This window comes from Cydia strobilella, chromosome 24 (genome assembly GCF_947568885.1).
Source record: "Cydia strobilella chromosome 24, ilCydStro3.1, whole genome shotgun sequence".
Lineage (NCBI taxonomy): Eukaryota > Metazoa > Arthropoda > Insecta > Lepidoptera > Tortricidae > Cydia > Cydia strobilella.
The window spans coordinates 6,915,330-6,933,167 of record NC_086064.1 but is presented as its reverse complement, the minus strand read 5'-3'; the positions used below and the strand labels follow the sequence as shown (position 1 = coordinate 6,933,167).

The 17,838-nt window shown below is 36.7% G+C and overlaps 1 protein-coding gene across 2 annotated transcripts; it reads right to left on the bottom strand.

Moving 5' to 3' along the window:
- LOC134752270 (zinc finger protein 845-like) lies at window positions 1–16,800 on the bottom strand. 2 transcript variants are annotated; one of them, XM_063687906.1, is made up of 3 exons: window positions 16,463–16,800; window positions 7,100–7,837; window positions 3–2,087 (listed from the first exon to the last, which is right to left on the bottom strand). In XM_063687906.1, the coding sequence occupies exons 1-3, from the start codon at window positions 16,708–16,710 to the stop codon at window positions 2,003–2,005; spliced, it is 1,071 nt and encodes a 356-aa protein (XP_063543976.1). In that variant the 5' UTR covers window positions 16,711–16,800; the 3' UTR covers window positions 3–2,002. The 2 variants fall into 2 exon arrangements, with proteins under 2 accessions (XP_063543977.1, XP_063543976.1); XM_063687907.1 differs by lacking the exon at window positions 7,100–7,837 and having other exon boundaries at window positions 1–2,087.
- Window positions 16,801–17,838: the final 1,038 nt, after the last annotated feature.

The following is a 17,838-nucleotide window of genomic DNA, read 5'->3' as shown; positions in this document are numbered from 1 at the left end:
ACTAAGGTACATAACCTTTAACCTTTTGGACGCCAATGACGGATATATCGGCACTGCAGGTCCAACGCCAAAGACCGATTAATCCGTCACAGACCACAGAGCAACATAGCTGTAGGTCTTTATGCATGTGCATAAAGTTCAATTTCAGTTTTGATTTTGACACCGGTGATGTGGCGTCCGAATGACAGCTTTTGTGTTTGACACGGCGTCGAAAAGGTTAACAAAAACTTTAATGATTACTTACAAACTATAACTATAGATCTTATAGAGAGATCAATAATAACAATAACTTATAAGAATCTTCTATTGTACAGTTGCCACCATATATATCCGTGCGGCCAAGGTGTTCACAAATCAAGAGTTAGAAATTATCCAGATAATTATAGTCTTTGATAATTATCGCGATAAATATCGGATAATTATCCCAGGTATGGATGGTGCTATAAATCTCGTCTTAGAATCTTCGTAAATTTTAGGTTATTATCAAATCGATAATTATCAGGCATAAAAATCACGATAATTATCAAGATAACTATCATTGATAATTATCCTTTCGAACCCTGTCACAAATATCTGAACAAAGCCTCTATTATCAAGACGTTAAAGCGCATTGTATGTATTATATGATGACCGTACAACAATAACAAAAAAAAAACATACCTAACTAAACTTTGGATAGTTTTTCATTCCCATTGGCATGGTAACCTAAAATTCTTTTCAGTTATATTGCGTCCTGGGCCACCCCACACATCTACTGACCGCGCGCGAATTCCGTGCACGGCTGAGGAATGTTAGGAATGTTGGGCGTCATCACCGAGTGGTGTCATTTTGACGTACGGACGCGGCGCACACCCTCCCACTTCCTCGACCTCCGAATGCACGGAATTGGCGCGCGGATAGTAGTCAGCGCTATGGATAATGGCGTCGCTGCGCAGTTGCGCCAACGTTGCGCCGAGCAGCAGCCATAAAGTTGACTAGTCGCCGGCGCTGGTGGGGGCTAATTAAGGGCCTGACACTCTTTGATAGAGAAAGATAGTCTTATTGCGATTCCTATAAGAGGAAAGAGAAAATAGTGCTATGCTTTGTCTTTATCACCGATCGGGCATTTTTTCGTGGTCGGGTTATGGCATCATAACAAGGAGGCTATGGCGAAATACCGAAATTTACAAGTGAAAGAGAAAAGACATTGGACATGCAAACCGGATAAATTGCGTATTATACATTTTATATTATTTCTCTTACCCCCGGTCGCTCGGTAGCGCTTCTATAACTACTTGTATATACTATATCTATGGGTGGTCCCAAAAAAAAACGCATAAGCGTACCAGAAGGATTTTCGATGCTGTCACTCCCGCAGTGACATTGACAGCCGGCATCATGGGTGGGACAACAATATAATGAGGGCTACCGCGTTTAATTTCGCCGCTAGGGGCGCTAGTGTTGATGGAGGTCTTTCAAAATGTCAAATACATAGAAGTTTTGGGGGTTTCAAGCTTTTTTATCGGGAATTGTCACTCCTTATTCATAATTGTAGTAAATCTTTGTCCATCTTTGATTAATCATGGTAAACAATAGATATAGCTCAACAAATTTAAGTGGTTTAAAAAAGTGCCAACTAAAATATATGCAAAATGAAACAGGTTGAAAAAATGGCACATTAAGACGTTAAAATACCTTTGTGTATATTAGAACGTATTGATTTTATAAAAATAAGCATCGAAGAATTTTGAGATGTTTTTCTAGACCTACATCTACAGTGGCGCCAACTGGTGAGTACAAAAACGATAGCCCTTATTATGCGCTTGCAATAGAGATAGCAACAGGCGGGTCAGTATACCAAAATCCTTGTGGTAAGCGTAATTGGTTTTAAAAAAAGGGATGGAAATTTACTTAGTGCTTTTTGTACTCATTTGGTTTGTGCGATACACTTTAAATAAACTTCAGTAGATGGCGTTGTCACAATACTCGTTTCGAATACGCAATGACAATTTTTTGTGGTTTTTCATGATTCTTCAGTCTTTACTTTTGGCTTCAATCTATCCATTTTCTTCTTTGAATGTGCATTCCGTTTATGCACCAATAAATACCTGCGAAAAGGAAAGTGATATATAAAAGTTCCATTGGGGACATATGGCAACCCTTGAAAAATGCTCAGAGCATTGACGGGGCCAATTTACTTAATGGCGGGGACACCGGGACACCAAGCTTCAAACGGGGACATGTCCCGGTGCATGACCTATGGCAACCTTATACTGCTTGTACTTTTATGAGTACGGGACCACTTTATTCTAGGGCTCGCGGTCGAATCCGTGTTTCGTTTACACGTTTCGAATACCCGTCTCCGAATAATACGTAAACGGTTTTCTGGCCCGTTCCGCACGTTTAATTAAGAAACGTGTAGTTAAGACCCGTGTACACGGATAAACGGGTATTCGAAGATACGTATCTTATTTATCCGTGGCTCCGGACACGTCCTTGACGATTGTAGCGAAGGAACGAACGCCAGCTACAAATGAATAGACAAAAGATTCATGACGAGTTTCTGTCATATTTAACCTTATTCCGTGGGGTCATAGAGTCGAAATTTAATAAACGGTTTAGAAAACCCTTTCTTGAGCAGGTAGTTTTTGCTTGCAATAGATATTACGAGTATTCACGCTTCTTATCAAAGTAGTATTTCATATAGCACTTTAAATAGCTACTTTTTTTACGTTGCGGGTTAGCAATAAAATAAAATAAAAACCTGCTAGTACCTATTTAAAAAAAAAAATTAGAACCATCGAGTTCAGTATGTAGGCAGGAAGTCAAACTAATGTTCGAAATTGGCATTAAGTAAGTATTTATAAAAAAATACAATTTTAACTTGCTTCTTTATTTTTAGTTTAATTTAAGAACATGATATGAAATTGTATTTCTTGTCATATAATGTAGGTACACCTTATAAAACAAAGTCCCCCGCCGGGTCCGTATGTCTGTCTGTGTGTTCGCGATAACCAGGCCTCACCTATCAATGAAGTTTTTCTTTGGGAATGTTTATGCGTATATTTTGTTAAGGTTTTGTTTAAATTGGTAGAAGTATGACGATGTTTGCTAATGAAGTTAGAAAAAATCACGCTGGCCAGGAGCTTAATCGGAAACGCTGCCCAATCTATTTGAGATATAACGACACAATTTATGGTGGAAAAAAGTCTACAAAAAAGTGCGCGATGGCTGTCTGTCTATATTTTAAGAATAATTAACCCATTATTAACTTCTAAAAAAACCGGACAAGTGCGAGTCGGACTCGCCCACCGAAGGTTCCGTACAAAATTTAATTTTAAATTTTAGTTGTTATAGCGGCAACAGAAATACATGTGTAAAAAATTTAACTGTCTAGCTATCACGGTTCATGAGATACAGCCTAGTGAGTGGTGACAGACAGGTGGATGGAAGTCTTAGTATTATTGGGCTTCCGATGTGAATACTTGTTACAAAATGTATTTTATTATGCTTGACTCTCCATGCGAAGCCGGGGCGGGTCGCTAGTTATTAATAAACATTTTAAATCAACTAGATAAAATTGCACCGTCTCAATAAATTCTAATTGTTTTTGCTCTAGGTACCTCTTACCATAATAAAACGCTTTTTAGTGCGGCGCGGCTACAAAACAATGGAAAACATTTTCTTGTGCAGATGTTTTGACCTTATTACAACGACATAAAGCTTATAATTCGCGGTGACACTTGTGATAATAGTTTGGGAACCTACATGTTTTCGACGATGACAAACAAAAGGATATTGGAAAACAATGGATGGATGGACCATTTAAGTTTATTACCTGAACGCTAGTGAGAAAGTGACCAAAGTGAATTATGAATGATTACCAATTTAAAGATCTATCTTAATGTAATTAGCAATATTATCGCAAGTTATCCAAGGTAATATGGGTTTTTATGGTTCTTGGGTAAAGTTCTGCTTTTCATTTGAGCATGATTACTCGATAATCCCGCTTTTGTGTACCTAACTTTTTTTGCGCCGTTGGCAGGTTTGTTGTTTTCGCAAAGCAGTAATACACCTGAGATAAAAATAACCACGAAATAATTAAACTGTTATTTTTAATGAATATTGTATTCTGTCTGCACACCTATTATTAATGAAAAAATACAATACCATAATGTAATTATAAAAAAAAAACTATGATCGATATCAAATTTATGTAATTAGCTTAGAAGCAATCGGTTTTATTAAATGATATAAATAGTTTAAAATAAAAATTATATATACCTACTATTAAACATAGGAAGATGGCTCAGTACCTATGTTTCATCAATACGGTTAAAAACAATTTAAAAAAAAGTAATTGTGCGGTTTTATGAAACCACGATGCAAGTGAAACTTTTCGGATTGTAGGCATTTAACTGAAAATTTTCGGAAATTAATTCGAATTACGGTATTAAAATCGCGGTTTTAATGTTAACTTAATAAATTGGGGCGATAGAATAAAAGTTTTACTTTAAAAATCGTAGACAAACGAATTCATCTGAAGTCAACATAATAATAGTGGAAAGTGGACCTTGTTACCATTGTACATTGGCTCAAACTGGTTCGGAGTATTCAGACCCGTTCGGAACGGTCTTAAGTACCCGTGTAAACGGAGATACGTGTCTGAGATACGTTTCTTGGGAACGTTCCTTCGAAACGTTTTCGAATCCCGGCGGTTCCGTGTAAACCGGGTTCTTAGTACCGCCGGGCTTAAGAACACGGGTATTCGTTTCGGCGTGTAACACGGATACCGGGAGCCCTACTTTATTCTACCTATATAGCATCAAGTGAGTTATGTTTTTATTTATTTTATTTTTTATTACATACACAATACACACAACCAACAATTACAGGAAATCCTAATTCGACAGTATGGAAATTGACACAAAAATAGGTACAATACATTAGCTTACAGATTACAGTAGCACAATACGTATAGCAAAAGATAGATATAACTCCGTAATAGATGGATACAGTCTAAGAAAAAAACGTGCCTCGAAAATCACGAAAATTTGATTCTCGATCAGATGACGCCACTAGTTTTGGCCTACTCTCGTATAGAGGGCGTTGACGGTTTCGTTTGTTATTTAACAATTTTAACGCATATCAGTGAAAGAACATGGGTGAAAATCATATAAAAATAATTAATGCAAATAAAAAAAACATTTATCCATGTTTAAATACATTTTAACGTATTTTTATAAATCTTCATTTTTAGTTTTATAGTATGTCGATAGATGGCAGTGAGTTTACAGTGGTTACAAAATTTACTATGACAGTACCGCTCCATCTTATTATATCCCTCTTTGGTATAGCGTAGCCCTTGTGAATTCGTTCAGAGAACAAGAGAACAAATCTAACTCAATCGCTACTCGATTATGGTTCGAGCGAGCGGCTCGGCCAGCAGGCTCGGCCGCCGCCACTCATAATAATCACTCATAGTGCCTTTTGCAACGTTTTGGTTGCAATGTTTTGTATCTAATGGACAATTAATATTATTATTATTCACAACGACGGGACTTACTCGCGTAAAATAAGTTTTAAATTTACCTCCGACGTTTCGAGGACGGCGTTGTCCCCGTGGTCTCGGAGAATATCGGATGAATATTAGGTATTTTTTTAATAATTGTCATATTACCACAGAATAAATAATAGTACTACCGTACTGAAAGGCAATTTCCTACAAAACCGAAGTTTGACAGCGGTTCAGGGTCGAATCATGATGTCCCTTTCTAATATATGGCACTATCCCTTTCGGCTATTTGGGGTTGTCAAAATTCAGGTCATTATTTTATCTGTGGTCGTGTACGCAAAGGGACGTCAAATTGTGCCAACCCTAATAATTGCTCGGAGCAATGCTGAGCCGAACGGAGCCGAGTTTGCCCGAAGCTAGAGTTTCGCACCCCTGATATTACTTTATTAATTTTCATATGGGGCATTTTCTATGAAAAGGGACCTTATTGTCGATGGCGCTTACGCCGCACAGCGTCGCGCGGCATTGTATTTATATCGGAGCATCGTTAATAATGGCGTAAGCGCCATCGACAATAAGGTCCCTTTTTATGGAAAATACCACATATTAGGTGAGTAAACGGTTCACAGTAGACATTGTTATACGCATCCCAAAGAGCCGATACAGGTGGACTGCAATTTGTATGGACAATTTGAGCTGCACGCCAACTGCAATGTCGGCGTGCAGTTCCCATACAAGTTTCAGTTTGGTAACTGGTGGTGTTGTTGCAGGGGTGTAAAAAAACCGGCCAAGTGCGAGTCGGACTCGCGCACCGAGGGTTCCGTACTTTTTAGTATTTGTTTATATAGCGGCAACAGAAATACATCATCTGTGAAAATTTCAACTTTCTAGCTATCACGGTTCATGAGATACAGCCTGGTGACAGACAGACGGACAGACGGCCAGACGGACAGCGGAGTCTTAGTAATAGGGTCCCGTTTTTACCCTTTGGGTACGGAACCCTAACAAAAGGGAAGGAACGGAAAGATTTGTATCTTTTTGGAAGCTTTGGTAGCTCAGATGGTTAAGATTAAGAGTCCCGGCAAACTCGGCCGAATTGCACCTTCCCATGCAAACGGAGTTTCGGTCTCATTTAAAAACTACGTGTTGTTATGAAACTTTGCACATACAATGACAAGAGGTATATCTAGGTCTGTAATTAGTTTATATATCTCCAGTTTATAAAACAAACCAAATGGAGCAAAAACAAGTTTTGTATGAAAAAGTTAAATTCGCTGTGCTGTATTTTTTTTCCTATGGTATCTGAAACTACATAAAGTCATCGATATACCTTATCCTATTGTAAGTACAAAGTTTCAGAGCAATCTAGCTACTCGTTTTAAAATGAGAGCGTAACTACGCTTGTATTGAGAACGAAGCTTGCCGGGGACCCTAAAGAGCGATTGGGACGGTATTCTGAAAGGTCGCAGATTCGAGTTCGAGTCTTGCCCAAAGCGGCATTTTTTTAAAATACTTATAAACATTTCTACTATTGCTCACAGTCATAAAATTAGACTATATAGTAAAAACTTAAAAAGGGTAATTACTTACTACATACGTACATACCTATGAGTCTTAAAACTCTTCCCACATTCACATTCATGCTTTTTCCCGTCACTATGCACTCTCCGCATATGCCCCAGCAAATATGACTTGCATTTCAGTGTCGACTTACAAATATCACACACATGTTTACTAGCACTATGGACATTCCTTCGGTGTGTAGTTAAAGCATTTAAATTCTGCAAAACAGCATCACATTGGTCACATTTGACGTCCATTTTCAATAATCCTTTTCGCTGATTTTTCCCAAAATGTTTATTCCGTAAGTGCCTGTTCAAATATCGCTTGCACTTGAATACCATATCGCATAATTCACATGTGTATTTACCCATACCATGTACGTCATGCATGTGACCATGCCAGGCCCTGTATGAGTATGTCTTTTGGCATATATTACATTGGTGTTGTTTGTTTGTTACTCTATCAGGTGCCAATGTTCTTGGTTCATCGGAGGAGTCAGTCATACCATCTCTTAATCTTTTTTTAGTTTCGTAGTCTTCATAATTTGTCTTTAGTTTTTCGTAGGAGTTGATTAGCTTAAAATCATAATCTGTTTTATTACAAGGTTTGCCTTTAGGTTTATATGGTAACGTATTTGTAATACTTTTGTTATGTGTAGGCATATGATGCTCAATAGACTTTATGTTGTCGAAGTAGGTGTTGCAGATATCACACCGGAAGTATGCCGGATTGGTGATATTAACTTGGAGATGGGTCAAATTGTGTTTGTAGACGTCATGTCTGGAATAAACAATATTTGTTTCTTAGTGACCAGCTGCTAGACTTAAATTATGTAAAAGAAATAGATATAAAAGGGCAACTTTTAGACTGGAGAAATGAGCATTCAGGAAATGTCAGGGTTTTTAGGGTGATGTCTGGACGATTTTCAAAAAGAGACAGACAATTACTAGCGACCCGCCCCTGCTTCGCACGGGTAAACCTTAACAAATTGTTCACCTAAACCTTCCTTAAGAAAATCCGTTCAGTTGTTCTTGAGTTTATTGCGAAATCCAGACTGGTTTTGTAGGGGTACCCTCATATTTCAATTACACTACACATACAAACAGACAGACAGACGTGGTGGGGGACTTTGTTTTATAAGATGTTATCTATACATCTTAAAAAATCTCATCTATACACATATATTAACCTTTTGGACACCAATGACCAATATATTGGCACCCTAGGTTCAACACCAAAGACCGATTAATCGGTCATAGACCACAGAGCAACATAGGCCTACATGCATATGCATAATTTTGCGTTTGACATGGCGTCGAAAAGGTGGTTAGTGGGGCAAATTTTATTTTGTGGTATTTTTTTTTGATTAGATTCTAAAAAATTGGTAAGTATGAAGAGTATTCTGGGTGGATAAACACCAAATCCTAATTTGGGACAAAAAAACTGGAGAAGTTCGAGTCGGACTCGCCCGCCGAGGGTTCCGTACTTTTTCGTTTTTTTTTGTTATAGCGGCAACTTTTTAACTGTCTAGCTATCACGGTTCATAAGATACAGACAGACAGACGGACAGTGGAGTCTTAGTAATACCGTTTTTACCTTTTGGGTACGGAACCCTAATAGACCTGTACCAATAACTTCTGAGGTTATAAGAATATTAATGTTGCTTATTTTTTATATATAGTTTCCAGACCATATACTAAACCTAAAAATAATATTTTGTGTCATCCTAGGTATTTGCTTAGGTAGAAATTTAGGTATTTCTTTTTTCAATCAGCATTCTGTAAAAAAAATATTCGAGACGAAATTCTTTGTTTCCCTGTAAAGGCAAAGTGGCTTCCGACGTACACACGCATTTTGTGTCATTTTCATCCACGGGTATAATGGCATTTAATAAATACCTAATATTGATCCTAAAACGCCTAAAAAAATATTAGAGTCGGTAAGTGAAGTGTTGTACTTTACAGAACATTGTTATATGTTATTCAAACAAATCTGTGTCAAATTCATCCACCGCTTTTATTTAAAAAAATTTTTTTTCTAATTAACACCCTGTATCTGCCACAAAAAAAAATTCATGTTATTAAGTTTACGTCTACAATATTATAATACCACATTGAGACATCATTCATAATTTGGGTCATTTTGATCCACGGTTTTTTTACTATCTGGCAAAATAAAACTCAATTGAGCAAGAAGGGCGTGCGCGGGGAAGGGTACCTACGCGGGTGGGGTGCTTATTATACTTGCCGCAATATCAGCTGGCGACTGAGATCTTAATACTATCTCCTTTACCCTTGTTAAGACCAACCAAGAGATGGCATTATGAGCTGTCTCGCCACTTAGTTTTGCGATACAGTGTATTTATTTCATTCGGAGGCATAATTACATTGTTTTATCAATCTTACCGTAGTAGGTATATAAATATAATTAAAAATAAACTGTAGGCTGCACTCCTCATACTGACCAACATTTGTGACGTTCCTAATCAAAAGGTACCACTTTCTCTGACAGGTTATTTGTATAAAGATATAATCAAATTTCGTCTTTATGGTAAACGACAAAGTGGTACCTACCTTTTGATTGAGAATGTCACAACAGCGACTTAAAAATTACTTTTGTTTCGATTTTTAGTAGACTTTTTAAGTTTATTTTAAGACGCAATTTATTGTGATTTTTGTTATGTTTAAGCGTGGCAAGCAACATTAATTACATTGATGATGATGTTCATTAAATACAATATTTTTTCATACTATACTGAACTGTCACCCTATACATGAGAATGAACAGCGCCCTCTTGACAATGATCATATATTACTGGTCAGGCTTTAATATGTGTCATAATTTAGTAAAGTCCCCTTTGTGGATTCTAAGTTTCCGAGTTACAGCAGTTTAGTGAAAGCGTTTTTTTTTTTTAATATAAATTAAGGGTTGAATAAAGAGGAAAGAAAATTTGATTATTTTTGCGCTACGACGCACGGTTTAGGAGATACAGCCCTATAAAGTTTTTTTTATTGTTTTTTTCTTTTTTACATTGTGTTTTTTGTATATTACTTTGGGGTTTCATAAAGGGGAACGAAAATTTAATTATTTTTGCGCTACGACGCATGGTTTAGGAACTTTAGGAGATCAAGTCCTATAAAAAAAAAACTCTTTTTTTTTTTATAAATTAATGGTTACATAAAGGGGACCGAAAAGTTGATTATTTTTGCGCTACGACGCACGGTTTAGGAGATACAGCCCTATATAGATTTTTTTCTTTTTCTTTTTTACGTTTCTAAATCTTAATTAAGGGCTTCTTAAGGGGAACGAAAATTTGATTATTTTTCGCTACCATGCACGGTTTAGGAGATACATCCCTAAAGTTTTTTTGTTATTATTTTTTATTTTTCTTTTTCTTGTGTTTTTGTATATTATTTAGGGGCTTCATAAAGGGGAACGAAAATTTTATTATTTTTGCGCTACAACGCATGGTTTAGGAGATACAGGCGATACAGCCCTATAAATATTTTTTTTTTAAATTTTGCGTTTTTTTAAATATAAATTATGGGTTGCATAAAGGGGAACGAAAATTTTATTGTTTTTGCGGTACCACGCACGGTTTAGGAGATACAGCTCTATAAAGTTTTTTTTCCTGGTTTTTTTTTGTTTTTTTTTTTAAAGTATTAATTACGGGTTTCTGAAAGGGGTTTTTTAAATTATTTATGCGCTACGACGCATGGTTTAAGAGATACAGCCCTATAAAGATTTTTTTATTGTTTTTTTTTTTCTTTTTTTCTTTTTTACATTGTGTTTTTTGTATATTACTTTGGGGTATCATAAAGGGGAACGAAAATTTTATTATTTTTGCGGTACCACGCTTGGTTTAGGAGATACAGCTCTATAAAGTTTTTTTTCCTGGTTTTTTTTTTTGTTTTTTTTTAAAGTATTAATTACGGGTTTCTTAAAGAGGTTTTTTAAATTATTTTTGCGCTACGACGCATGGTTTAAGAGATACAGCCCTATAAAGATTTTTTTATTGTTTTTTTTCTTTTTTTCTTTTTTACATTGTGTTTTTTGTATATTACTTTCGGGTTTCATAAAGGGGAACGAAAATTTTATTATTTTTGCGGTACCACGCACGGTTTAGGAGATACAGCTCTATAAAGTTTTTTTTTCCTGGTTTTTTTTGTTTTTTTTTTTAAATATTAATTACGGGTTTCTTAAAGGGGTTTTTTAAATTATTTTTGCGCTACGACGCATGGTTTAAGAGATACAGCTCTATAATGTTTTTTTTTTAATTTTGCGTTTTTTTTTAAATATAAATTATGGGTTGCATAAAGGGGAAAGAAAATTTTATTATTTTTGCGCTACGACGCATGGTTTAGGAGATACAGCCCTATAAAGATTTTTTTTTTAAATTTTGCGTTTTTTTAAATATAAATTATGGGTTGCATAAAGGGGAACGAAAATTTTATTGTTTTTGCGGTACCACGCACGGTTTAGGAGATACAGCTCTATAAAGTTTTTTTTCCTGGTTTTTTTTGTTTTTTTTTTAAATATTAATTACGGGTTTCTTAAAGGGGTTTTTTTAAATTATTTTTGCGCTACGACGCATGGTTTAAGAGATACAGCCCTATAATGATTTTTTTTTTTAAATTTTGCGTTTTTTTTTTTAAATATAAATTATGGGTTGCATAAAGGGGAACGAAAATTTTATTATTTTTGCGCCACCACGTACGGTTTAGGAGATATTATATTCGTTCAAAATTTCGCGCCGACCTCGAAATTCGAATAAATATGATGAACAAACCGACCAAAACAAACAATGCGCTGTCGCCATTCCGTGCGCTAGCGACTCTGACCCCCATCCCGACCGCATCATCTATCCATCACGCCGCGTGAGTGAAGTGAAAGAACGAACGCTGGCTCACTCACTTCATTGCAGTGCTTGGCTTGACTAGTTTTTTTATGTGATAGTCAGCAAACGAGCAGACGAGCCGGCTGATGAGAAGCAGTCATCGTCGCCCATGGACATAAGCAACAACACAGGAGCCATTAAGCATTGCCGACCCTTGAGAACCCTAAATACCCGCTTCTTGAAGAATCCCATGTCGAAGCGCAAAGGAAATACCTCAGGAGGCAACTCATTCCACATTTTGCACGTTCTGGGAAGAAACGAGCGAGATGCCCGCTTATTCTTGGTGTGCCATGTGTCTAAGAAGTGAGGATGAGTTTTGCTCCTTTGGCGGGAGGTGCGTGCGGTGATAAAAACGAGACGATGACACCAGATCAAAAAGTTCTTCGGAACATTCCCCATTGTACAGTAAGTTCGGGATCGCCGACAATACGAACTGCCCGCCGTTGGATGGAGTCAAGGGGAAGGAGCTGGTATTGTGGAGCGCCAGACCAGTGATGAGATGAGAACAGTACTCCATATGAGGTCGAACCTGCACTTTATATAACAAAAGTCGGTGACCCGGTGTGAAGTACTGTTTGGCTCTGTTTTTTGGAGGCCAGTTTGGCTTTTTGTTCCAGATGACTACGAAACTGGACTTCGTTCGTAATGTCGACACCAAGTATCGCGATACTTTTAGCGGTGGTAAGGGGAATGCCCTGAAACTTTGGCGCCGTGACAAATGGGGTTTTTTTTGGCGGAAAACGCGCAGACTTGTGTCTTACTAGGGTTGAACTGGACGAGGTTACGTCTACCCCATTCGGAGACCTATTCAAGGGACGTCTCGATCTCAGACACAAGTCGCATCCTGCACTCCGACACCTGCTCAGGGGGGGGCGTTTGCACGACCTGTATAACAGCTATCACCAGTGCTGTCATCCGCATAGCAATGAATATTGTTAGTAAATAACATATCATTGATATGCAGAACGAACAGGGTAGGCGATATTGTATTGGGAACAAAAAAAAAATGTTTCCTTAGCTTGCAGGGTTGGCGCGGTCACTTTTAAGCATTCCAGCTACAAGTACACCCAGTGAAAGGGTGTTTTCTGTAGCTGGGATGGTTTTGACTGCTAAGCGATCGCGCTTAAATCCGGCAAAGGTGAACAAAATATTTTTTATTCACGATAATTACAACCACTGTAGCTGTACTGTAAACAATTTTTAGTCAGTGATTGATGGAGATAAGAAATAAATGTTTATTCCTAGCATAGTTATGTTTTTTTTAATTATTCCTCCTAAAAAATGTCCTCACGCCGGCGACGCCGCGCCGCGCCGGGTTCAAAACCCAGCGCGCCGCCGCCGGGTTTTTTGGCTGCGGCGTGGATCTCTAATATATAGCTATAATAGCTCTATTAAGTTTTTTTTCCTGGTTTTTTTTTAAAGTTTTAATTAAGGGTTTTAAAAAGGGGAACGAAAATTTGATTATTTTTGTGCTACGATGCACGGTTTAGGAGATGCAGCCCTATAAAGATTTTTTTGTTGTTTTTTTTTTCATTGTGTTTTTTGTATATTATTTTGGGGTTCCGTAAAGGGGAACGAAAATTTTGTTCTTTTTGCGCTACCACGCACGGTTTAGGACATATAGCTCTATAGAGATTTTTTCCTGTTTTTTTTGTTTTTTTTAAAGTATTAATTAAGGGATCCTTAAAGGGGAACGAAAAATTGATTATTTTTGCGCTACGATGCACGATTTAGGATATGCAGCCCTATAAAGATTTTTTTTTTGTTTTTTTTTTCATTGGGTTTTTTTGTATATTACTTTGGGGTTCCGTAAAGGGGAACGAAAATTTTATTATTTTTGCGCTACGACGCACGGTTTAGGAGATACAGCCCTAAAATGATTTTTTTCCACTTTTTCTTTTTTGCGTTTTTCAATCTTAATTAGGGGTTTCTTAAAGGGATTTTTTTTAATTATTTTTGCGCTACGATGCACGGTGTAGGAGATACAGCCCTATAAAGTTTTTTTGTTATTTTTTTTCTTTTTTTTCATTGTGTTTTTAGTCAGCTTTACTTTGGGGCTTCATAAAGGGGAACGAAATTTTTATTATTTTTGCGCCACCACGCACGGTTTAGGAGATATTATATCTATATATATAGCTATAATAGCTCTATAAAGTTTTTTTCCTGGTTTTTTTAAAAGTTTTAATTAAGGATTTCTTAAGGGGAACGAAAATTTGATTATTTTTGTGCTACGATGCACGGTTTAGGAGATGCAGCCCTATAAAGATTTTTTCCTCTTTTTTTTTCTTTTTTGCGTTTTAAAATCTTAATTAGGGGCTTCTTAAAGGGGAGCGAAAATTTGATTATTTTTGCGCTACGATGCACGATATAGGAGATACAGCTAATACAGCCCTATAAAGATTTTGTTTCTTTTTTTTTCATTGTATTTTTCATGTATTACTTTTGGGTTACATAAAGGGGAACGAAAATTTTATTATTTTTGCGCTACGACGCATGGTTTAGGAGATACAGTCCTATATATTTTTTTTACAATGCATGTGCTCGAAAAGTGCGTTTCCTACGGAGCCATATCGTGCGGAAAGTACTTCTTTTCCGCACTAGTGCTTTTTGTTTTCAATTTTTTTTTACAGTACATATGGTGCTACTTTCTCGCACTAGTGCGGAAAAGAGCACTTACCGTGCATATGTCGAAAGTTTAAAGGGCCATATGTACTGTAAAACGTACGATACACGTGCGAATAGGTAATTCGCAACTCGTGTCGATTTAAAACACTCCTTTTAATAATTAATCTTATTTGCCATGACATGTTTTTTTATTTACTCGCACAATGCATAGTAAAACATTGTATGATACACGTGCGTAAAGATGATTTCCGCACTTGTTGCATAAATAGCAATTTTTTTTTATCAAAGAATGAAAGAAAGTCACGGTATTAATAACCAAATTTTACTTTAGTGGTACCTTTTCCCTATCACTGTCACAAATGTATGTGGCGTTCACGTAAACGCGATATTTTTAAGATTTCCCTGCGCAATGTTGCCAGCTCGCTCGCAAATCAAACATGTACTTACAGTTCTTTTGCATAATGGTGACATTGTACAATATCTATGAGTTTTAAATAGGTAAAAGATAATTCGACGCATTCTTTGCTTGCTTGTTGCTTGTTGTTGTGTTGTTTGCGTAACTTCTTTGAATAAGTTGCGTTAATTTGGCGCACAGGCGAAGTAAACATGCGTTGCGTACGGCAAGGTCACGCCGCGGCCCCACCCTGCACGGCCTCCGTTGCCCATTCAGACCGCCCGCTAGCTTCGTTTGAACGCAAATAATATTTTTGTAATATTTGTTTATGCAGTGGATGCAAGTGACACAAATTCATACATCTTATTTATCCCGCATTTCAAATTAACAAGATGTAAACTCTAATATCTTTAATATTCTTTTGTAACGGTGACAGCCTGTTACAACAAAATCATCAAATATCTTATGAAGCTATGCCTTAATAAGACACAAAATCATTTAATGGACCTATTTAAACGATTAAATTCGACCTAAGTAATTTTTTTTAACTCTAATTTTTTTTTGTGTCATTTAGAATATTATGACATAGTATCAGATTGCAGTGGACGTAATTGACACAAACTATGTTTTCACACTAAAAACACTATCCTAAATGCAACACAGTTACATGTTTTCTCTCGAATATTTTTTTCTCCAAGATAATTCAAAATAAAAAATAATTACCACAAAATAACAAATTACTAGAAAAGCAAATTATATATATGACACAAAACAAAATGTAAGATTTACATCTTAACAAAGTATTCATAAGCGAAAACAGAATTGACTTTAATATTTTTATAACCTAGGGGTCAAAATATAACCAGCGGTACAGGTCTATAAAAATCTAGGACCTAGGAGAGAAATAACAGTAACCGAAATATTACATTGCACACTTTTTTTTCCCGATTCATGGCTTTACTCCTGGCTAAGTTCAGCAAGGTGGATTCTGCCATGGTCGAGGTGTAGACTTTTGACTTGTGAGATGAGAATGTTCGGTTAAATTTTGATCTCGTGGAAGGATAGGCTGGGAACCGGTTGGACTAAAGCGAAGGGGGTGCCGACACTTAGAAAAATTTTCATCGGAGTGATGTTATTATGACACCTGTTTTTTATTGTGTTATCGTAGAGAATACGCTAAAATAAGCATGTTTTGTAGGAAAAACTTTTCTCTAAAATCAAAAATGGCCGAGATATTTGACCCGCAAGTTGAAACCACTACTTGACAGATTAAAAGCAATCATTTGGAACAGTAAATTTAAGTAATAGAGACAAGATAGGTACGACGACGAGCGAAACGAGGAGGAGTGTGTTAGGTTGACCGCGATGATCGCGATCAAACCTGTTATTGTACCTACAAAAAAAATTCTACGTCTTTTTTTTGCACCTTTGCTTTAGGCCAACCTGGGAACCTACAACAAACAGACAAACACACAGATTGCACACTTACCGATCTAAAAAGTGTCTATAGCACAACGAGCATTGTATACCCTGGGGCTCCACCACCTGTTTAAAGAACAGCGGCACCAGAAGATTGCCGGCTGCAAAATTATCTACACACCAATCTTCGTCGTCATTTGTTTCTGCCTGTTTTTCGATCTTTATGTCCACGCTGAACAGCAATTCTAAATTGTCCTTACTGTCGCGTTCCACATTTGTTTGGTCCACTTTTAACGCGATATCTAAAGACTGATCCATGGTTTTATAATGCTTCTTTGTTTTGCGGTTTTAAAAGCATTCTCAATCGGACAGATTTATTTTGCTACTTAATATTGTCAAGTCACGTGTGCCGTTGTGCATAGCAGTAGATGAGTAGTTTTGACTTTGACGTGACAGCTGACAGCGTGACAGTGACACTGACATAAAACAATATTTTTTTTAAATTTATTACGAGCATTGGCAGCTTGGCCATCACCTCAAACATAAAACACAAAAGTAATTATACAGCTTATACCTAAAATCTAACTAATACACAATACAATGTGATACGAATCTAAAAGTTATTACATTTTACATACATTTTATGGTTATTTCAATCATTTACAGACTGCCAATAGTGTGAATAACAAATTCATAGATTACAGGATATAATGCCCTTTCTACAACATAAAACAAAGATGGTAGGATCATAGATAAGCCATACGCAACCTATACCACCTACCTACCACGGTGAAGGACAGAACATTACGAAAACCTCAATTAGATGTTTTATCTGTTTCTTACAAATAAATCCATACTAATATTATAAATGCGAAGTCTGTCTGTCTTTCTGTCTGTGTGTTCCCTCTTCACACTTAAACCGCTGAATCGATTTAGATGAAATTTGGCATAGAGATAGGTTGAGTCCCTGAGGACATAGGATAGTTTTTATCCCGAAAATTATCCCTTAAGAATGTAAAAAGCGGGATATTGAGATAATTAATGAAGTGCCTGCTAATTTGGGTGCATAATATGCTCAAATTGATTGATTGCTATGAGAATTTTTCCAGGCGCTATACTTTAGGTGCTGTTACTAAGTCCACGCAGACGAAGTCAAATCGACAGATTAAAGCCCCCTATTCGCACTCCTACCTTGCAGTCCGCCTCGCAGGATATATAGTTGGTCAAACCAAAACATAGACAGAGAGAATCATACTATCTTTGTCTTACACTATTACTAGCACCCAAATAAAAACGAGAGTATAGGTTTTTTGTTCTTATTTACTGAAAATTGGGTTTGACCAACTATAGCTTCAAGTGGTTAGTTGAGGTTCCTAAAAAACTCACTCCGCAATCCTGACAAAGATCCAAAAATCATGATATGTCAGGGAAAATTCTGATATACGG

Excerpts from the sequence above, each read along its gene's own strand:
- LOC134752270 (XM_063687906.1), bottom strand. The coding sequence starts at position 16,710 with ATGGATCAGTCTTTAGATATCGCGTTAAAAGTGGACCAAACAAATGTG. Across the intron at positions 7,838-16,462 it reads TATAGACACTTTTTAGATCG|ACATGACGTCTACAAACACA; the intron begins GTAAGTGTGCAA and ends TGTTTATTCCAG. Across the intron at positions 2,088-7,099 it reads AAGAGTTTTAAGACTCATAG|GTATTTATTGGTGCATAAAC; the intron begins GTATGTACGTAT and ends TCCTTTTCGCAG.